General features: G+C 32.6%; 1 protein-coding gene across 2 annotated transcripts in view; it reads right to left on the bottom strand.

Moving 5' to 3' along the window:
- Positions 1-11,919, bottom strand: part of LOC119632305 (ammonium transporter Rh type A) — a 28,032-nt gene extending 16,113 nt beyond the window's left edge. Inside the window, exons 1-4 of one of the 2 annotated variants that reach the window (XM_038025142.1) lie at positions 11,504-11,919; positions 11,244-11,420; positions 5,236-5,404; positions 513-678 (exon numbers count right to left, since the gene is read on the bottom strand). In XM_038025142.1, coding sequence (XP_037881070.1) covers positions 513-678; positions 5,236-5,404; positions 11,244-11,400 — 492 coding nt within the window. In that variant the 5' untranslated portion in view covers positions 11,401-11,420; positions 11,504-11,919. Of the gene's footprint in view, positions 1-512; positions 679-5,235; positions 5,405-11,243 lie in introns of both variants that reach the window. The other variant, XM_038025141.1, reaches the window with a different exon arrangement.
- Between the last annotated feature and the right edge of the window lie 11,614 nt (positions 11,920-23,533).

Here is a 23,533-nt window from a genome sequence, read left to right as displayed (position 1 = left end):
CTTATTTATGCACTAAAGGATGATTTTTAAAAAAAAATCTCCAGCGATCAGATCATCAAACCATTAATTAGTTTCTTATAGTGGCACGTAAGATATTAAAATTATTCAGCCTTAATGGATAGCATTACGTAGATGTTAAACATTGACAACTTACTCGTTTCTTGCAATTATTTAAACTTACTACTATATCTGATGGCTTTCTTAATGAACCATGTATTTGATTACCATGACCGACATACTGACATGTACGTACGCAATCGGGCACATGGGCACATGGGCGCCTGGGTAGACGGGCATACACGGGTGCATCTGTTCACAATCTGTTTTCTGGCTTCATTGCAAATGCATTTAATCGCATTGAAATGGAAACCACGATATTCTCGTGTACACAAATATATAATCAGACAATCAGACGTAAACATGCACAAGCAAAGAAACAAAAACACATCAAAGGAAAGAGAGGAACAATGAAAGTAACGGCAATATGCCTAAAGTCATCATACGATACTTACACTAAGGATTTCCAAAGCAACGTATTCATTAACGGCAAACAATATAATTTCGAACAATGCCATAAACAATAATTGTATTGGCGTTGTACGACCCAACAATACGCCCATACTAATTAATGGTACCGCAGCAGATATGTCCGAATGTATGATATGCTCCAGCGAAAGCCTTTAAGAACGAGAAAGCGAAAAAGAAAAAGAAAACAAAAAAAAAGTCAATATTTAATAATATCTTCATTTCTAAAATCATTCTTGCTCTTCGCTCTTCACTCTTGGATGACTGTAAAGAGTATAGTACGGCATGGTGTATGCGCGATACGATTTGTAATATTCTAGTGACGAAAATGAAATCTGTTAATACTGAGTGAGTTAAATTATTGTTTTTTGTTGTTGTTCTAGCCCTTAACTAGACCTATGGTTATCTGAAGCTCTACCTACTGTTGAAACAGGCTCTCAGATCAAATTACAAAATTGCTATGATAACACATTGAGTCTGAAAGTGATCGTGATTCGTGTGCTACTTGGGTCTACACTTTAGAGGTATGGCACGTGGCACATCGATGCCATAGTAGTAGTAGTCGTAGTAGTAGTAGTAGTAGTAGTAGTAGTAAAGAAGGCCTTATTTATATTCCACAAGAAATATTGACGTGAGATCTTATCCAAGTGTTTCGTCTTGTCTTACCTAAGTCGGTCGTGTAAAAACTCTTACAATTAGCAACTGATACGTCTTGTCGTGTATTGTGTAAGCTTTTTTGCAATAATTTTTTTGCTATCAAAAAAAAAAGGAAAAAAAAAAGAAGAAGAACGACAATGTTTGTTAGTTAAAAAACTGAAAGTTATGCTGGCATGCATGTTAAAAGAAAATGCTAAAGTGTGCATATGTGTGTGTACGTAAGCAAAAAAGAGGCAGATTATAACTATCTTAAACTAATTTAAAACTATGCGTAAACTGTCAACTCAAACTATGTAATTTAAAACTATACGTAACTGCCAATGATTGTGTTGCGTCTGCATAAGCAAACGCAATTGGTAGCCTTCATAGGCAAACGTGCCACGAATCCGCCTTTAATTGAAAATATATTGTGCAACTCGAATGTATTGAGCGAATATGCTTTATAAAGCTCAATATATCCCCAGCCTAACTGTCCAGTTTTTTGCAATTTCGTCATTCAAACGCACTTACAATGCTACATAATATTTAATATTAATGCTTTAGCTGTTGTCAGGATAGTCGATAGGTATTATACAATGCGCATCCCAAAATACGCACGCTACGTTGACTTTTATCTCATCGTTTGCTTTCGGCGGGTTTTGCTGGTTACTATCCACTCGGCTGACTGCTGATTTAATCTGGATTGCATGTTTCATTCATTGTCATCTACCTTATGAAAAACTCATTTTTATTTCGCCTCAACGGCTCCAACACGATCCTATTGTTGGTCAAAAGTGAGCAAGCGCAGCACACACTTCGAACAGGCATCTTTCACGGATAAATATTTACGCAAAATGGCCGATGGACTGCATTTTCATATCTTTAGGGTGGCAGTTGTCGTAAGCAACTTCACTTTTGTGTCTTCCAAAAAGTTTTTTTGCAATTTTTGTGTCTTTTTTTACATAAATACCTACATTTGACGATTAGAGCGATCAACACAACAACCGGTGATCATACGACTTTGTTTAAAATTAGTAAAGCATTTGGAAATTTATTTCTTCGACAATGAAGAGCCGGCATAACAGCTTCTAAGTCAAGGACAATTGTGTTTCAAAAATACCAAAAGTAACTTTACTAAAATCGCTGTAACCTCCAAGTTAACTGTTAGAATATTATGCAATTTTGACGCGTATTGTTTGAAGACTGATATTGTTCAGAAATCACATGAGTCTATCAAGAGTGTTGTCGTATACATGTTGGGCCATAGACATATTGAGAGATATGTTATATAACAGCTTGGTACTGAGGCTATTCTATCTAAAATTATTAAACAAATAGTGCGATAGTCTTATAAAATCTTCTGCTAAAGACGAGAAACAATTTTTAATAAGATAATAAGAATACACATCACTCTAAGTTAAACGAATATTTGAATCTCTGAACGCGAATTTTCCTATAAGCTAGCATAAGTGATTTGAGAGTTTATATAGTGTTAGATTGAGGGAAGTTTTTCAATTACTTTAGGTAAAAAGCGTTTGCTTTGCAAAATATAAAAAAAATTTTATTTACGAGCCGTATATCCACGATTCCATAATTATCGTAACTATGAACCCATTTACCCATTGCGCTGACATCAATTCTTATTAACCCTTTGGCATATAATCACGAGTCTGACGAGTCGTGGTAAAGAAACTGTGTCGTAAGCGTCCTAAATGTATTAATATTATTATTTGCTCCCAAATATGATTTATTATTTCACAGTTTCTCTTGGTTCACCGAAATGTATATGCCATGAAAAGCATAGATTTTGCGCCAGTTCGGGTGAACGGACTAACATGTGAATAGCATGGCGCTCGACTGGTCTTATTCTTTAGTATGGCTCGCGCAATCGGCAAATAATGTGTAGGCCAAAGGGTTAATTGATATGCGTTATCATTGATGGACCCTAAAGAAATATATGAAAGTTGTCTAACTTCTGCGATTATGAAATGCAAAAAAATGTTAATCGAAATTTGTGTATGAAAGCAAACATGCGCGAAAAGCGCGAATCTCCCTATCATACTATAATAAATATATTATATTATTAATATGGCGTATGAGTTACTTAAAACTAAGCAAACATTGAAGAGTTTTTATTCTATTTAAGAGTGTATTCGATAAGAGTATATATAGTATATTGAGGTGCATAGGAGAAATGAAATGCATGGCATAAACAAATTAATCCTTTGATGACGATAAGGAAATGTCGAGAAAATTTCTGTACACACTCTTTTGTTTAACTTAAACATTCTGTTTAAACATATATTTACCTACAATTAGAACACTTCTGAACAATGGCGCATAAGGTGTGCTTAAGTGAAAGGGGGTAACATTGACTTGAAGTGAAACAGAGAGCAAAGCGAAACGAATCTTATATACATCATACATACATACATACATACATTCATATATCGATACATATATGCACACAAATGTACATATATTTATATAAATAAATATATGTATAATGTGTGCATGTGTAGATAGATATATGCATAAGTATATCATAGATTTGTTGTCTTTGTGTTGCCTCTGTGTTGCGTTTTTAACTTTACTGACTTACACTCACTCAATCGAGATAACATACAAGGTATTTAATTTGTTTTTTCCCTTAAGGAGTATCACTATAAGATTGTGTTATTGTGCATTGTCTTCGACCAAAATAAAATTCAGTAAGACTCTAGTTGCCGGTTGCGAAAATTGTGCTCCTGTTGCTTATCAGCGATGTATGCATCCTTGTGTGCGTGTAGATATATTTTTGCCAAATTTACTTTTGTTTTAAAACTTTTTAGCATTATATTGTAATGTGTACGAGTATGAGTTTGTATTTCTCTCTATTTGTATGTACATACATACATATATACAAGTATGTGGTTGCTTGAGTATTACTTATATACATACATTCCACCGTTTGTGTTAACTTACTAAGCCAAGTACAGCAACTTAACTATTTTGCTGTTGCTGAATGTTATGAACAAAGTCATTTTGACTTTCCTTTTGCCAAATGAGTTCTTGATTTTTTTTCATGCTTATTGTTACTTCTATATATATGTATATATATATATATATATGTATATATATACATATGGTTGAATGCACCAAATGCTTACTTACAATACAAATCTTGAGGAGCAACAGCACAAGCTTTAAGTATATTAAGCATTTTATATACTTGTGGTAGTATTAGCTACTCAAAATTGTCCGTCTGTATGCGTACGTACCTTCGTTGGCTTACCATTTGTTTTGTAACTGTATTGTATGTTGTCGTTGTGATATTTCTTCTTTTAGTTTTATTTCTTTTCATTTACAAAAATTTTTGCCAAGATTTTATAAAGATTTTATGCACATAAATACGTACACTTTCGTAACCTGCACAAATGCTTTAATATAGAGTCAAATGGAAAACATAAGAACGTACAGACACACGCGTGCACAATCAAAGAGTTTAAGTAAATTCAATTTAAAACAACAAAAGCGTAACTAATTACCTGCAGTTAATGAAAATCTTTTGCTCTCCCATGCCGGCATTGGTCTGCTAAGCATAATGGGAAGTTTGTTAAACTTTATTACCACACATATGTATATATACATATATATATATACATATATATATATATACATATATATATATATACATATATATATATATGTATATATATATATATACATATGTATATATATATACATATGTATATATATATACATATATATATATATAGGACCTATGATCCTATGATTTTATTAAATGATATGTTGCATATCATAACACAGGGGTGTTTGCGTGCGCGCGGGTGTATGTTGTGTGCGTATGTATATGTATATATATGGGTGATATATGTGATTTTATTTTGTATTACAGTATAAAGTTTCCGAGTAGGGAGCATCTAATATTCGCATTAAACTTCCTGTCATACAGTTTTCATTTGTTCGTTTACATTAACGCACAACAACTTGAAATGTTAAGCTCTTGTTTTTATTATATAAGGTTTTATTATTATGTCAAAACAAAAACAATAATAAGAACAAAATACTTACTCTATTTTACCGTCATACATATGAAAGAAGCCTTTAACTAGTATAGTCCATTGTATTATAAGAGCCGACATGAATAACGTGTAACCCGTTGCACTATAACCGTATTTTTTTAAAAAGGTCATTAGAAAACCAAAGCCAACGAATATCATGACATGTACGTCTTGAAAATCTAAAGATAAAGAAATATGAACAAAAAGCAAACAAAACATTTATTAAAAAAAAAAAATTTTATAATAACGTAATAGCTAAAGGTTAGCGATATCGTTTGCAGCTAAAACGAAAAATAAAAATCTTACACTTAAGCGGTTAATTAGTTTTAATTGTTTATAAAATTATATATGTTAATAAGACAAAGGTATATCGTGAAAATTTTTATAAACATTTTTTATTCGCGCACACACACACACATTATCAATATTTGCTTATAATAACATATAATAGAAATCGATATAAAATTTCTCTGACGCCCATATATCTATATATATTGAACGTCAGTTCATGTAATTTTCCTACTGTAGTCGTAGACTTGTTAGATGGCGCATGCATTGCGCTCCGAGTAAAAGCAGTACGCAATTGGAAAAAAATCGCTTGGTCTGAACGATACTCTTCCTATCAAAAAAAGCAATCTTTAATCAACAGACTACCGTAGGAAGCTGAGTAAGTAAAAATTATGAGTGCAAATTGAGTGTTCGCGGGTTCATGTCTCGAATGCAGTAGAGTTTTCTTTGATCATTGGGTTTTAATGGATGCTCATTCCTTAATGACTCAGCACTTGTCGAATCGTGCAATCACACCTCCCTGTCTCGGTGTCTTTCCTCATTTCCTTCTGGCCACAACCGTGTTACACGGATAGGGGACATTTACTAAGCGATTGGATAAACAGATAAGATTCGGATTTTTCGCTTGCTTTCAAAAAATATAAATACTTTTATTACTGGAAAAAGTAGTAGTAGCAGTAGTAGAAAAGGTGGAAAAAAGAAACACTCGTGTAACCTGGAAAAAAGGATCGAAATAAAACGTCGTTCGAGAGTTGTCATTTTTCAAAATTATTATGGGTTTCTTGTTAACGACAACATTTGTGTATCGCTCTCGACAATTCTTCATCGATTTGTTACATAATTTATATCATATTTCTATTTTATATGATTTGACAAGAGCTCTTAGGTAATTGTACAAAGCGAAAACAATATATTTCATCTCGGTCATGTGTGGCGTTTTCGTTAGCATATAATAGAACCACGGTAGTGATTGGTGCAGCAAGAATATCCACTGACAAATTGCCAACTTAACGATATAGAGGAGTTTAAGAAAACATTTTTTGCGTTTAGTTTAAGGATTCTGTGTTAGTACTTGTTATCGCTAGATTACATAGCTTGCGTCAAGTATGAGCTCCTACACTTTCTTCATCCAAGAAATCTATACGACATTAATATGAAGCTCCAGCCATTGATTTCTAACGAAACGTTAGCATATTATGGAAAAGAGTATCTCTAGTTGTGATGGAAAACATAACATCCCGCTCTTTGATATGCATACAATTTCGACGGCAATGAAGATTTCTAAGAAAATTCATTTCGCAACGTACTTCGTAACAATCGGCGAGAAAGCCGATTATCAACATTATTGGTCTCAATCTCTTATCGAGCGGTGCGGAATGAATTAATTAACAAGAAAGATGAAAACGATAAAATAGAAACAATGGAAACATTACCATTCGGCTTGGGTTCGGGTAATCTGTCATTCGTACAAACTTGAAATCCGTCGTCAAGCTTTGAATATTACTCCAATAAAATGCTACTTAGAAAAGTAATTACCCTTCAATCACTTCCGATATCGGATTTTCACACTTGCACTCTTAAATCAAAGTTGCCTACGAAGCCATAGGAAACGCCATTCGAAGAATATAAATTTGTAATTAGGTTGTGAATCCGTTCGATTCTCGATTTCTAGATAGCGTGTAATTTATTAATGGCGTATTAAAAGTCGTGTAATTTCGAATTAATGTTAATATTAGTTAAAATTAGTATTTACATGAACTTTTTGGAGAGCCCTGACCAAGTTATGCGTAGCTCGAGCTCAAAAATTAGCAAAATAACCAAAAATAGAGACAAGATGCATATCTTTAATATGCCGGCAATGCGATATTGCATTATTTTATATTAATAGTAAATCCTATTTGCAGCATATAGATATATATTTAGTTGTCTGCGTAGGTTATTTATGTATAACACATAAATATAAAACATAAATGAAAGCATTCTGAGTAAATCTTAATTAAAATGTGACAACTCTGATCACTCAGCAATTGGTTTAATCCACATGAAGCTTAGCACACATATACACTTAAGCCATGTTTCATAGAGCATTTATTATTATCAATTAAAATTGTAATACCTATATTTTTAAGCATGTATGCATGTATGCAAGCGTGCTGTGCGCCCATAAACGACGTTGTAAATGCTTAGCTTTATATGTGAGGCGGGCAATAATTTATATGCATTTATAATTGTATTGCAATTCAAAATAAATATAAATTAATTAATAACACATTTGAATTACATTTTCGATCAAACAACAAAAAAAGATATGTAATAATGACAATAATAATAATAATAATAATAATAATAATAACATAACTAACAAGTATTTATTTATTTATTACTCATACGTCGTTGAGAATATGTGCGCGCACAAGATGATATAAAATATATACGCACAAAGCACATTTGTATATATTGAATATTTCTCTGTATATGTATATGCATATGTTTGTGTATGTGTTTAAAAGTGATAATTGGTCATTTTTCGACGGTCAATAGTGTTTGGTTTAATTGCTGGCAATTATCACAAATTAAGATGCTTGACTTTAATGAAGATATATGCAAGCATATGTGACTTGAAGTACGCTCGGCCTTCGAGTATGCATTGTTTGATTAATTAGAAATATTCAAAAGGGTTGCACTAATCAACAAGTTTCTCATAAATTAGCATTCATAAGAATAATATTCAAATGTTTTGGCGCGGACAACATAAGTACGCGCTTCAAAATCAATATTGAAATACCATAGCAACCATAGGTAATTATTATTATATAAGAAATTCTGCATTCGGATAATCGAAAAATTCAAATATTCAAAATCAAAGCTCATTATAAAGTTTAACATTACATAACATCTTTTTAGATTAAATTTGCAGTTCGGTTGTTTTGCGTTATACTTATCTCGATTAGATTCCATATTCAATCCGAATATTATTTGTTTTGTGGGCGCCTATCAAGACGAGTAATTAGTATTGTGGAAAAGATAACTGTTCTTTTCCACTTTATCCAATCCAAGTCTAGCTATTCAAAGCCCAAAAACTACATTGTTTAGATTACGACAAGATTATACAAACCTTAAAGATTGCATATATAGTATATAAACAATATTATATATAACACACATACACATATAAACATAATATAAAAGCAATTAAAACCATTATCAGTTTTTATACACCACTTCACTTAGCATAATTCTTCCTTGGCGTCAATGATAAAATACAAAATTTATATCTTGCTTTCGTGCATAGGCAAGCTTCTCGTGATAGTCCCTACCAGCAGGAAGGCAGCGCAAAACGCAGGCTAACTAGGCCCAAAGACTGAACTGCTGTGGTCGAAATTTACCAAATTGAATTTTCTTTTCAAACATATTAGACACAAATCAGGCATACGTGATTCAGATTTGGTTCAATTATGGACCAACTCTCATCACAAGGTATTACAAATTAAGTCTTGTTGCTATGCAAAGAATTATCTTTTGTAAGAATAATTAATTACTTGGAATAAGATTGTGTCACCCCAAAATTTTGAGTATATCTTAGATATGTCAACACAAAATGCTATTTTTCATTGATCTTTATCTAGACGTATTAAAAATTGTACAAGTTTTTCATATGATTACTTGTTCATTGTAAGTTCATAGCCTATGGGAACCGATCGTAAAGGTGATTCGATAAAATTCATTGTCCGGACTTGAGCTACATCCGACATATAGGCAGGCAAGGATACGTAAATGCTTTCAGGAAATGATTCTGCATCGATTGGATCGTGGAAAGCTATGTATACTGTTTCTTATAAATCTAAAAATTTAGTATGACTGTAAAGTACTCTGAATGTGGCCCGACTATATATATGCTCTAAAGGCGAGATATGTAAAAACAAAAAAAAAAAAAGAACAAAAATCGTATTCAAATGTGGAAAGAAATTCATTTCTTCATATGGAAAAGTAACGTAGAAGTGGACATATTCTCGTAAAAAGGCCAGATACGTACATATGAAAGCGGAATTTTGTATAGAGAGTATCTGGTTATAGGGTTGTATGCAAATAGTAAACAATGTTTTATTCGAAGTATTGTCCATCGTTGGCTATACATTTGTGTTTAAAGCAAGCCAGTTGTCACCCAATCATTTTCTTATATTTTCGTCAGAAACTGCGCACTGCTTAACAACGTCGACGTCCTGTCGACGCAAATACGTGGTAATCGGAAGGACTGAAGTTATGTGAGTCTCGATTGAGTGCTTCCAACGTATTGCGAACCGGCTTTGCTGAATGGAAGTCATGTAAAGAAATACGAGTGATTCAAATCTCGTTTTAACGATCTGTACGATTTATACGCACATTTACGAACACATACATAGGGATATAAATGTCAGTAACGGCCGTTCATAGCCCTCAAAGGACATTTATTGAGTGCTTCAGCTACTTAAATACACTAAGCCATGCCTCGGGGAATCTGTATTGAACGCTACGCTTTCGCCGAGCTATGTTTGTACATCATATCACTTTTTAGTTCACGTTGACGAAAAGATTATTCACTTTTCTAATAAAACACTTTAAGCTGAATCTTGCGATGTAAGCTTAATCTTGGGGCGTTTCTGTGATGCACAAAAATGAGCTAATTTGGAAGGAGATGCACCTTTAGTTACCATCTGAAGCGGAGAATGGACTTTTGTAAACTCACCAACAAAGTATTTAGTAGTGTTGCGAGACACAAAGCAATGTAGGGTACATGGAATGGCAATTGGTTTTTCAAGGTATTTTACAGGCAAATATCTTATACAGCATAATGGTCTAACTGATTTTTTTTTACATCCACTATGTCGAGACGTTATTTGTTCACAAGGTTTGTAGTTTTCAGAAAAAAGTTTCAGTATAACGTACAGCATGAAAATCGGAATCGATCTATGCATATCTCTCTGTCCATCCATGGATTTATATTTCTATACTAAATGGATAAATAGAAGATATCGAGTTCAAATTTGCCCAAAAAATATATGGAAAATTCTTCCGATCAGATTGGTATTGAAAATGGGTTAAAGCGATCGAAGGTCATATTTGCCTTATTTACTAGCCAAATGTATTAGCTGAAGATCATTATTTAATGATTTAAAAAAATTTATTTGTAAATTTTTACCCCTTAATTGAAAGTTAGAAAATATGAAAGAATGGAAAGCTTTATACCTTCGGCAGTTTGTTATGCTGAGTTTGCAGGTTTGAAATCATTGAGGAATAAATTTAGTTAGCATAAGTTTTATTGTTTAATGTTTGCTTGGCAATTGATAAGGGCCCCCGTTACGCCGGTAAAATTATTCATTACAAAAATATATGGCAATGTCCTTTTTTACAAGTGAAAGGAAAATGCTCGGTAAACTCGGTATACTTACTATTCTCGCTTATCTTGGCGGTTATTTATATAAACAGAAGCAATCACGCCAATCTTGCATGGACATTTAAGTGCTGGTTTTGAAATGTTTTAGCAAAGAAAACAAAACAAAAGACCGAACATAAAAATGAGAAAAGTGAAAAGAAAAGACGTCGGCATCGCACTTAAAAGCATCTTTAAAAAGAATTGTGTAAAGTATTCGAAGCATAAACAATGCAGAAAATAAGGTGTCTTGGCGTCAAGTAGTGTTGCTAAGGTTTACATTTGTATAAAAGGTATGCGTACGCATGCAGATATATACTTACGAGGATATTTGGAAACGTGTTCTTGAAATAATCCGGGGACTTCAGCTGGTAGTGCTGCCTTGCCATAACGCACGAACACGGCAAAGAGCATAAATAAGATTATTTGCAAAATCATCAGGGCAACAAAACCCATACGTTCACTTATGGGTGAATGCATTTTTGCTTTATTTGAATTCTCTTCCATTAAAAAAAAAAACAAAAAAAAAACAAAAAAAGAAAAGAAAATAGAAAAAAAAATAACAAAAACAAATGCTTCTCACTCCTCTGATACTGTCTGTGTTTCTGTTGCTGCTTCTGCTTTCGCTTCCTATTTTAGTTTTTATATTTGTTACTTTGTTGCCCTTAATTCTGGCACGTCCTCAAACTTGTTAAGGTGTGACAATGTTATTATAACACAATAAGATGGAATTTTATGAAATCTTACAACTGGTTGCTGAGTCTGTTCAATTGTAAGTTCGTCTGCTTATTGAAAAGCAAACATTAATTAAATATAAATCCGTTCGTGTTTTGAAATTAAAATGAAATCAACAAGAAATACGTTGAATTCAAACTTTGATGTAACCATTAAAACAGATGCACTTAACTAGAAGCAAAGGTATAATTAATTATTAGAACAAGTAAAACAGAAACGATATAAATTTGTTCCCCTCCTTTTTTTTCCTTTCCTTTCTAATTTTTTTTTTTTTTTTTTGTTAATCACCAAAAACAAGCACAGAATTTTATTAAATTTTAGTCAAAATTTTATTTTATGAACACTGACACATTATTACTATTTTAACTTTTATTTTTTATATTTTGTTTTTTGAACCGAATAAAAAAGTTAATCTAAAATTTTACACATTTTTGCATTGCATCTATTAATATACTTTTTTCAGACAATATCCTGGCAAGAAGAATATTTGATATTCTTCTTTCCTTTTGTTTTTTTTTTTTTTTTTTTGCTTTGTGCTGCTTATGGTGTGGTCTGCTCTTAGCAGACGCTCGAACTCGTTTGTTTTTAAGTTAATCGCTGCAAGACCCACATAGCGTATAAGTAATAGTTTCAATCGACATTCCTATGTTAGCAATTGTGTATAAATTATTTCTTTCGCTGCTTGCACGCACATACCGTTATCCGTCTGACCAACGCTTGTTATTAGTAAAGTGCTTATTCGAAATTTTCGCTGTTTTAGCTTTTTGCATCAAGCGTTTGACTTCACCGACTACTCGTTTCTTGTCCATATATATTAGTCTCCCCCATAATCATAGCAGTTCACTGATTACACTCAATAAGATAATAATAAGAATTAAAAAGATTTAAGCATTCCTCCTCGAATCGTAGATACCCAACGACGTATATTAGAGTTTTTGGTTTTTTTCGTTACTCGTCTCTCTAACGCTATTTTAAGTCGCATCAATAAATGATTGGATGAATGCACACGAATTTTAGATACGCAGCCAAATTAAATCTATAAATGTTCTCTTCAAAGGTAATATGTTAAGGTGAAAGTGAAATTTCGTATTTTTTGCAGGTCATAAATTTCTTTTTCTTTTTTTGTTTTATTTCAAAGGGGAATACGTTTGTTGTACAAGCATTGAATTTTTTTGCTTGAAATTTTTAAAGTGTCCAGAATTTCATTGAGAAGCAAACCGAGCAAGCTAACGGGCATGTCTGAATAATTTGTTTTCTTTACGATCTTAAACAACAACATAACAAAATTAGTGCTCTCTCTCTCTGGATTCGTGATGATGATGAATATCTGTAGTGAGAAATCAGCACTAAGCACCAAACACGTAATGTATTTGTATAAGCAATTTATTTAGAGGTATAATTGTGTTAAGTTATTTTGCCTTTGTATATTGTATTATGTACTTATATCGTGATCTATGTAAATACATACCGAGATATGTGCGTTTGAGTATATATAGTATATCGTCGTCACATTGATAATAATATTGCATAACTACGTATATTGTTTTTTTTTTCGCATGCTTTACTATTTAAATCTTTTAGATTTTTTTTAATTTTTTTTTTTTTTTATTATTTTTAGTACTATTAAGTTTAGTTGTTGTCATATAAAGCGTTTTGGGTGCAAACGGTTTACGTTAAACTCAAATTATGTTATTGAATTTAAACGATTATGCGTAGTGTGTATGTATGTATGTATGTATTCTTAAAAAGTTTTGATGTTTTTCTAAAGTTTTTGCACTCTTCCTATTCGATATCGCTTCTGGCTTAAGTATATAAAGTTTGTGCGCAAACGTGCAACACTCAGTGAGTCTTGAGGTAAATTCAACTTTTTTTATTTTGTCGATTTATTAAACAACTTTTGTCGAAAGTCTTTAAGCATGCCTGCGCGTTTGTCTGTTTCACATGTGTTCATGTATTGCTGTATGCAGTTTACATGTCGCAAATTTCGACATAACATGTTTTGTTTCTCAACGAATGTATGATAAAACATGGGCTGTAAGGGCTAAAATGGTTTACTTGTCTTACACCTCCATAATTCTTCCTATGCTAACCTACGTAGCTCTGGCCTAGTGGCTTACGGTAAACCAAAAATGGCGACAACAACACTAAACACAGCTAAGCGTCTCGTTTGTAGTGGCATGACCATGGCGATGAGATCCTGCTCCTTGAATACCCTAGAAGCACTGCTGGGCATAACACCTCTTCCCATAGCCATAAAAAGAGGCTTATCTGAACGCATTCAGATTGTTGAATATCGCTATACTTAGGTATGTGGAGGTACTGGAAAGCATCATGTAAGAAATCTTTGTTGCGAAGCAAACACTAGCGGATCGGTTCAGAGTGATTATACCGCTGAGATCGGGTTGAGCTCGGCAAGCTTATGAACCCATGGTGGAAACAAGGAAATGATACATCCATTGTTCACGGCTTGAGCTTTCAAGAGATCACACCAATGGAATATGTTCCCTCCATATTTCCAGCAGAAGTCTAGGCGATCTCCGTATATGCTACCGAATGCTTAAGAATAAAGATCCAGAAAGGTCAAACGATAACGTCTAGGCTCACATTGAAGTGCCTTCAAACATTGAATGAGCTTGACGAGCACAATAGCGTGCATCTAATATGGGTATTGAGGGCAACGAAAGAACTGACTGTGTACCTAAAAGGAGGGCCCGAGGAATCATGATAGCTTCTGAAACTTTATTGTGGCGCATCAAAAAGTCATGTTAATAGGTTGGCATTACAATGGGCGTAGAAAAAATCGGATTTGCCGCTGGAAACAATGTGCAGAATAACGACAAAATCTTCCGGCATAGCAGACAAACTTCTACACGGGTCACGATTCTTTCAGATATTACCTGAAAAACATGGGTATTATCGATACCGATTCATGGCGATTCTGCCAAAAAACTAGTGAGAAGTGTGAGGCTACCTGCAGAACCTGTCACCTGTCACCTGTGGTGGGGCGATTCAAAAGAATTCTGCAATTGGAAGGCTTTTTATAGCCCTTAGATCTTTTAGGTCGCAATACAGATTGCCCATGCATTTCAGAACAATAATAATGATATAATATTTTATTCAGCATACTATTAATATATATTTTATTGATTCAGCATTAAATCAATTTTTTTGCTAACTTGCACTTGATTTACTTGGACTACTCTCTTGGTGCTGAAAATCACACATTATTAATAAAATACTAATGTTAGCTTGTATATGTTTCCTGTGTTGCTTATTCTAACGAAAGTGTATAAGGGACGCTACGATTATTGATAAACGTCAGGAAATCCAAAAACCAAATTTGTATCAATTCTTTTTTTTTTCGCATCCAATATTTTGTTTCAAGTGCCACAATATTTTTTCAATAAAATGCTTATGCAGTAAGCATTGGTAAATGTGCCTGAGCTACTCGATAGAATATAAGGATAAAGTTAATTCTCTTAAGTTCTACAGCGAGTATTAACAAAACAGATATAAATTTTTTACTGCATATAGAAGAAGAATTTCGATATTAACTCAATCTTCATTCTATTATATTTTGGCGGATATTGTGTAAGGCTAACTCTATGTATATATATTATATATATGCGTATGAAACGTAGATAAGAAGCACTGTCTCTATGGGAAAGAAATTTTTCTTTTGTTTTTTTTTTTTTTTTTTTTTTTCATTGCATTTTGAAAACTATTTATGTAACTTTATTTCCGGTAATCATCCTTTAAGTGTTTCCCCTATAGCCGTAAATGTTGCATAAAAAATTACGTACTGAAGACCGTTCACTTGTTTGAGACAGTTTTGGCAAACAATGCTAAATAAATTGCCTTGTTATGCTGCTTAACGTACTCCGATGAGTACAGATGACTGTTTAGACAACAATGTCAACAAAAAGGATAAAGTGCCAGGAATAACTTTTACTAAAAATAACACAACAGAAAGAGAAAAAGAGGATGAGAAAATGCATGGCATGAAGAAGAAGAAGAACTAAAATCGAAAATACTTGAAAGTAACACCGTTCATATGTTTTAAGATAAACTATGTAAAATAGATGCACATATATACACACACACATATATATATATATATATGTATGTGTATATATTGTAAAGCAAAATTTGTAGCGAAATTCCATGCTGGCATTTGGTTTTGCTTTTTTGCATGCATTTCAGCAATTTTTCGGTTTTATACGTAATAAGCACAAACATGAAAATTTGCGATGATTGCTGAGATTTATATGTATGGAAATGCACAAGTACATTTTCTTATTTACTGGCTGACGGAATCATGCACGCATACGCATGCCGTCTTAAAGCCACGCGTGCACAATCATATATATATACAATACAATTATGTCTCTTTTGTGTGTACTGGCAAATAGTCTCACATGCCAAAGTTTTCAGGCACATTTTGTGGTTGAAATTTCGAGAAAGCAAATTTATCATATCGATTATGTATACAAAGGATATGGACACAAATATATATGCACTTCATATCGAAGTGACTCGAACAGAATTATTCAGCCACTTTAGTTAGAGGATCTCGACAATATGTTTCAGTTTGTTTACTTGCTTCTTTGCTTATTTATTTATTTATTTATTTATTTATATTGAGGTTCTCGAAATCCTTTTCTTTTTTTATGTGTACGCTCGGAAACATGTGCAAATATATGTGCACAATTATATACATATGTAAGTAGTAAAGAAATGTTTTTTGAGAAAAATACAGACGATGACAATGCTATAAAGATTTGCTTGTCAGTCCATCTCTTTCCTTAAGCACAATTTTACATATAAAATTTAGAAGTTTTTCTCTAAACGAAGGATTTTAAGTGCTTTGTGTCATTTTTAAATCGGCTTAAACGGCGCTCTACTAAATAAATCGAGTAATAGAGGTTTATTTATATGCGTGCATGTGCGGGCGTGCATGTTTGCTGCATTCCCTCTGTATATGTCCTTATGTGTACACAAAAGCGTTTAGATTTGCTTTGAGTTTATATTACGATTTGTGCCGAATCAGAGTTTTCCGCTATTGTTTGACAGTAAAATGGCAGCAAGCAGCTTAGCATTTAACGTGCAGACATAGACAAATAAATACACACACTTAAACTAAACGTTTAATAAACAGCTTTTAGTTATATAATTAAAGAACTTTTTTTTTATTGATAATAATATATATAGCGTAGCACTATATATCTACTAAAGAGATAGTGTTTAATCAGAAACGTATCGTTTTTTCTCGGTCTTTTCTCCTTACGTTTCTATGTGTGTTCAGAAGAGGGGAAAAAAGCAGCTACATTTGCTATATATCTTTAAAATGCTTTAAAAAAAAAAAAGAAAAGCTTATAATGTCATCAGACAGAGAAGAAGAGTTTCATTTATTACAATTACTAACAACAAGGTTTACTAGTGCGACTACGAAAGGCTCATTTAAATCCTTTAACTAAGTAACGAAAAAAGTTACGAAGAATTTGCACTGAACTTGTCGGATTGATTGGTAAGCATTGGTTTAAATGATGCATAGCCTATTGGGTGGACACTAGTTCACTTGAATATTCGCAAGTTGGATTCCACATCTCAGACGGCCTGCATTTCTGGAAAAATCGAAGTGAATTGATGTGGCAAAAATGATGATTAGATGGTAGAAAATTTGTGCACCGCTCGAATGTTCAAGCGCACAATGAGCAGTATGTTCAGAAAATCGGTGAAAATGATCGGGGTAATATAATAATTTTAGATGCTTTCTTTCGGCATAACGTATGACCTGAGAAATTAATAATGTTTTACATTAACTATATTTGAAAAAGTGCAATTGAACTTCCGATTCTAGGACCGCAAACTATTCAAATCGTTCGGCAACCATTCTGTATGGATTTAAGCAGGTAAACGCTAAAAATTTGAAATGGCCATCTTGATCTTAATCCCGTTGAAGATTTGTGGAATGGATAGAGAAACGTGTATCATATTCGAAATTTGTTCAAAAAACTTGCATATCTTTATCTTTGCATTTATTTTAACGGTGAAGTGTGAACTATTTATGTGGCGTTGGCTGTCTATACTATATGTTCAATAAAATCTTTGTATACACATGCTAGAAAGATTCTGAGGGCACGATGTTGATGACGATGATACAATTGAGAGACGATACAATAATCTTTATATATATATATATATATATATATAACGTTATACGTGGGTATAACGAATATATAGATGTATATACATATATATATATATACATATACATATATATATTATCAAATTAGCTGTCGAGGGATTTCTTTAAAGGCAACATAGGACTTGTAAATACATAAAAAAAAAAAAGCGCAGGATATGAGCGCAAATAAAGGCAAGCATCTTGAAGCAAATTTTGAATACACGTTAACTTTAGGAAACACTTAATAAGTGGGATTGTTGTATTTTTCAGCTTTTGAGTTATTACTTTTTTTGTTTGCTGCATGTTTGCGCATCAAACTCATTCTCATGCTTTAATTCGGTATTCGGCATAACTGAAATCTTGTGGCTCGCTTTGGAATTTGCTATTTCACCATTTTAAGTTGAGAAAGGATTGACCTGAATAAAAATGGACTCACTCTAACCTGCAAAGGGTTGGAGGGTGTACTAACTAAATAAGATAGTGCGACTTTCTTCCACGAAAATCGGCACAGACGCTATATGTGAGGTGCTCACATAGCCAGCTTAAGACGTAAATTCACTGTTTTTTTTTTTTTCCTGGTAGAACGATATAATGCACTGTTTGATAGCAAACTCCAGCTAACTTTTATATGAAAATACTATTGTGGACAAATTTTCATCGTAAGATATTAATAATCAGGTCTTCTTGATGTATATGGGATTTATATTTCATGACGATCCTTGTACAAAAAATAGACTTGCTCGGTCCAAATTTGGTTTGATTTGCTTGATGTCAAATAACCCTTGCGAGCCACCTTTCTTCATAACATTTCAAAAATCAGTCATTTCTGCTATAGACAGGTTTATTTTTCTTCGCCCTTCCTACGGTATCGAAATTCGTTCAGTTTAACTTGTGTGTCAACTAACTATAATGAGCCAATTTGCACAAAGAAAAATTGAAAATAAGGCCTTTTTACGATATAAAGGCTCACTTTGGTGGAACGGTTACATGGAAGGAAGTTTAAAAAAATTCTGCATCCGATCCAAGGTTTTCACAGCGATTTAAAATGCTGAAATACTATTATTCGGGGTTTATATGGGGAGCGGTAGAAAAAGTGTTCTGAACTGAATTATTTTCAGAATCATTTCCTGAGTCGATCTAACCTTGTCTGTCTGGTTGTACGTTCTTTCGTCTGCTGTCTTTCCATGTATTTTTGTGCTCATCTGCAAGTCGCAATCTATGAGATATTTTGATGCAATCCGGTACACGGGCGTGTTTTATTTCAAAGAAGAATACTATTGAAAATGGTTTGAATCGGTCCACGGTTTTGACCACTTTTCACATAATACTTTACTTTGAAGAGTAACTGTATGAAAAACTGTAAGACGTTACGAATAAATGTACTAAGCGACAGGACGTGCGATTTAATGTCCGGCCGTGGCCGACTATAATATTTTTATTTGTTTTGCTCAAGAATTCGTAACAATTGTCCATTGCCTTTAAATAATTGTTCTCGATATCAAATCCGCAACGACTTTTGCACGTATATACATCATAAATCCTAAATCTTTTTCTTCTTAAGTGAAAAAATTAGTAACAAATATAAATAGTAGTGCGATTAGTATGATTTTTTTAATGAGTGAACTTGCGCTACGTGTGAGCAAAGACCTCAAAGTTTAACGAAAAGAAAAGCTAGTAGTTGGTCGCTTAGATCTGGAACCTTTATCAAGTTTTACTTGCAGGCCATTGGTTTCGATTTAATATTCACTATTTCACTATGAACTTCCGTTGTCTATTTCTTCTAATTTTTATTTTCAACACTATTCAGTTTAGAAGGTGACATTGATGGGTAAATATTGAACTGGTGCTTTTGTTTGAAAGGGTTGGGAGATCGACTTAACGACACGATTGCGAATGAAATTTCACCAAGTTATACCAGTCCTTTCACTAGACGGCTAAGCTTCGTTTGCGAACAATTTTTTTTATTTAGCTTTTTATTGTTAGTCAAGATGATTAATATGCAAGAATTACCTTTAAGATGAATGTGTATTTTCTGATGCCTTTTCTTAAACCTTAATAGCAATGGTTAGACAACCTATCCACATCAAGCACTCAACCTATTTCCAGAGGCAACGTTAAAAAATAATGATTTTTTAATTTTCTTATTAATTTGTGTACGCGAGTGTAGGTTGTTCGCAGTTGAAGGCTACATTTTTGTTTTCGTTTTCGTTGTTTTTCTTTTGTTGAATATTTGACATTTCATTTGTCTTATGCTTCAACGCCAACAATTTATGTTCAATTGACATTTATCGTTGAATGTTAAGCACATTCGGTTGGAAAATGAAGAAAGGAAAAGTTTCGTTTTTAATAATTTATTATCAAAGAGAGGTAAATAAGACAATCACAACAATTTTGTGAGCAATTTATAAAATCGTCGCTTATTGTCCTTATTTCCAGTACATTAACACTCTTAAGGATTACGTACACCATTTGAAATGTAATCAATAAAAATAAATTTAATTTTAAAATACTTTCCCATCAAAAAACAATATACTTAAAACTGTATTTCTTGTATAACATGTGGATAACCATAATGGAATGTTTTATAAAACTATTTAACGTTTTATCGATTTTGGCGAAAGAAAAAAAAAAAATTGTTTTTGCATGGGTAACAGATATACTGTACTTACTGCGTTTTAGTCTTTAGGATTCATAAACATATTTTAAATTGTGTTAATCCATAGAAACTTGACTTATTACTACGGGTAAATAAATTACTTCTTGGATTTAAGTCCCCTTTCCCCTATCCCTTTAAAACAAAAGACGGTTGTTAGGTCAAGAACGAGAGAGAGTAATCCCCATCCCATTATAAGTGGGTTCAAATTTGAAGTATTACTTATTGTCCGTTATGCCTAAAAATAGGCAACTAAATCTTTGGTGTATTATGTCAATATATAGGCAAAAAAAAGAAGAAATCTTAATCTGTTACACCGAAATATATTAAAACACTTGATGCGCGAAATTAAGCGAGATATGCAAATTTACTTCGTACTCTTATTAATTTACAAATTTTTCTTTTTTTTTGTTTTTCCAGTCAGCGATTACCGGGCAAAAACGATGGGTGCTTTCTTTGATCAAGTCTTAGTATTTCCATGGTACTCATTAGAACACCGTTATTAGTTTGTAATCTCTGTTAAAAAAAAAAAAAAATTGTATAATAATTTTATATCTCAAAAGTTTTGAAAGTAATTAACCCTTCACACAGTTGACTTCTTTCTTTCAACAGTAAAAAAATTGTTTTCATCCTTCTTTCTTGCCTTCATTTATATGAACTTTTCTTTTATTTCTATCTTTCAAAGATTTTAGAAGAAAAATTAACGGAAAATCAAAAAGCACTACATACACTATTATTTTAATGCTAAGAGTTTCTCAGAAAACATAAAGTCGCGGAACAAAGGAAAAAAAAAAAAAATGAAAGAAATGAAATTGTTAATTGAACATTAACAGAGCGGAGATTAAATTAAAAAACAAAAAAAAAAAAAAACAAAAAAAAATGAAGGAAGCGGACTAATAGGAAACATATACATGAATGAAAGCGAATCTTTGTTACTCTGCCATCTGTATGCAAAAATCGTATAGCTTAAGTCGCTAGCGGCTGATTTAATTGGGCGATTGAGATTGCTTTTGAATTATTGCCTATTTGGAGAACGCATTTATATGTCATATTTGTACTTAAATTAAGAAAATAAATAATAAGTTATCAGTTGCTGTCATAATTGTCATTAACTTTGAAAAGTAAAGTGAATAGTTGGTCATAATTAAATCACTTGTGTTCTCATTAATAGGAGCGACATAAGCGAAATGAAAAAAACTACTAAACATCAATGTTTTCAATCGCGGTAAGTGTAGGAAAGCAAAAGGACACTCTTATTTAAAGTTAGGAAGAAAAAACCATGGAAACGAACAATAAACGCCTATAAAAAATAAACACTAAAACTGAGTGAAAATAAGGATAATAACAACAAAAGTAATTGCTTTTATCTAGATCAAGAGTTCTTCATATTATTTTCAGTGGTGCAAATGCAATTAAACGTCAACGCCGTGAAAAGTGCAAGAACGAATCAATTCAAGAAAAGGATAAGAAGAAAAGGATTTCCAATTTTATTTAACTAACTATAAAATAAAAAGTTAGAGAAACATTGAATAAAAAACAATATTATATATCACATTTGCCTGATGTATGTGTATTAAGAGGGAAGTCGCTGTAGTGGATTAAAAATAAAAAAAAACTCTTTTATTGGCAATTTTTCTAAGATGGATGGTAAGAATACTATTCACGGAGATTAAGCATAAGTTTAAGTATAAAAAAAAAAAAGAAGAAGTAAAAGGTGTTAAAAAACCTTAACCGGAGGCCACCATCTATTATCCACGCTTTCTATATGCACATTTGGACAAACCAAAAAAAAAAAAAATTAAAAAATAAAATACTTATCCAAAACTATATAATTACGTGCGACTTGTAAAAATATTAGCGGTTTGCCTGAATATCGAATGTTTTGGATGAAAAAAATGCAATTTGTTGTGAAAAAGGCAATCGATTATTAACAAAAATTGTCCACATTAACTTATCATTTGTGTGGGCATGGTGTTTTATAGTCATTCCCGATACTGAAAAATGTTATGGACACGTTTCTTGATTGTAACAAATTGTTCACAGTTTTCTCTCCACATTGTGCAATTCGGTAAAGCTCTCCCTTCGATGTTCAAAAATTCTTCCTTATTCATGTGCCATAAGAACTTTTTGGTAAAAGGTGCATATAGCACCACCATAGAAGGGTGCCCCTGCCAAAGGTAAATACGCACTTTATCCGAAAAAATGTAATTTCTTAGCAGAAATACTGGAAGGTTGCAAGTCGTGCTCATCTTCATTGCATTAGGGAAGCGAGAAATCATTGGGCTGAAATTTCCCGGCAGGGATTCAACTGACAACGGACGCTTTTGGGAGCGCTAATGATCTTTTTGTCTTATATTGTAGAAGGTTCAAAGCGTCTCTTCTGTTAATAAAAAAAATTTGGGGAAATTAACTTCGGCATCCGGAAAAAAAACTGTGCATTTTAGGTGGCCATCATTTTAGATATAGATGCAGATGTAAAAATTGTGGATATATTTTTAATTGTAAACAAAACAGTTGAGGGACGCAGTTTTTGGAAAAGTCTCTCACTGGTTTTAGGTCAATATATGATCTTCTTACATAATAGATGAAATCTTCTGTTAATTAATTAGACCAGATTGGTGTTTATCAGCGGCAAAAGAGAGAAATATATATAGAGTGAGGAGAAAGGGAAAGTATTTTATGTTAAAGCCTTAAGCTTATTAGTTTAAATGAACCTGTAACAGCTACATCGGAGAAGTAATTAAAGCATTCAGATAATGTTATGAATATTGTGAGTTTATAAGCCATACGAAATTCTAAAGTTATTTACATTATGTACGTACGTACTTACTTACTTACTTACTTACTTACTTACTTTCGAATATGCTCAAGTGCAGTTTTAAGATTTTATGTTAGATCATAGGCAATAAAAATGAACGGCATACTATTGTACTATATATAATATGTATGTGCATGTGTTGCGCTATTGATAATTAATATATGTATGAATGCGATATACACTTTAAGGATTTAATCTAGGGTCTACGTTTATAAAATCA

The sequence above is a fragment of the Glossina fuscipes genome, unplaced genomic scaffold, assembly GCF_014805625.2.
Source record: "Glossina fuscipes isolate IAEA_lab_2018 unplaced genomic scaffold, Yale_Gfus_2 1, whole genome shotgun sequence".
Lineage (NCBI taxonomy): Eukaryota > Metazoa > Arthropoda > Insecta > Diptera > Glossinidae > Glossina > Glossina fuscipes.
This window is presented reverse-complemented; position numbering and strand designations above follow the sequence as displayed.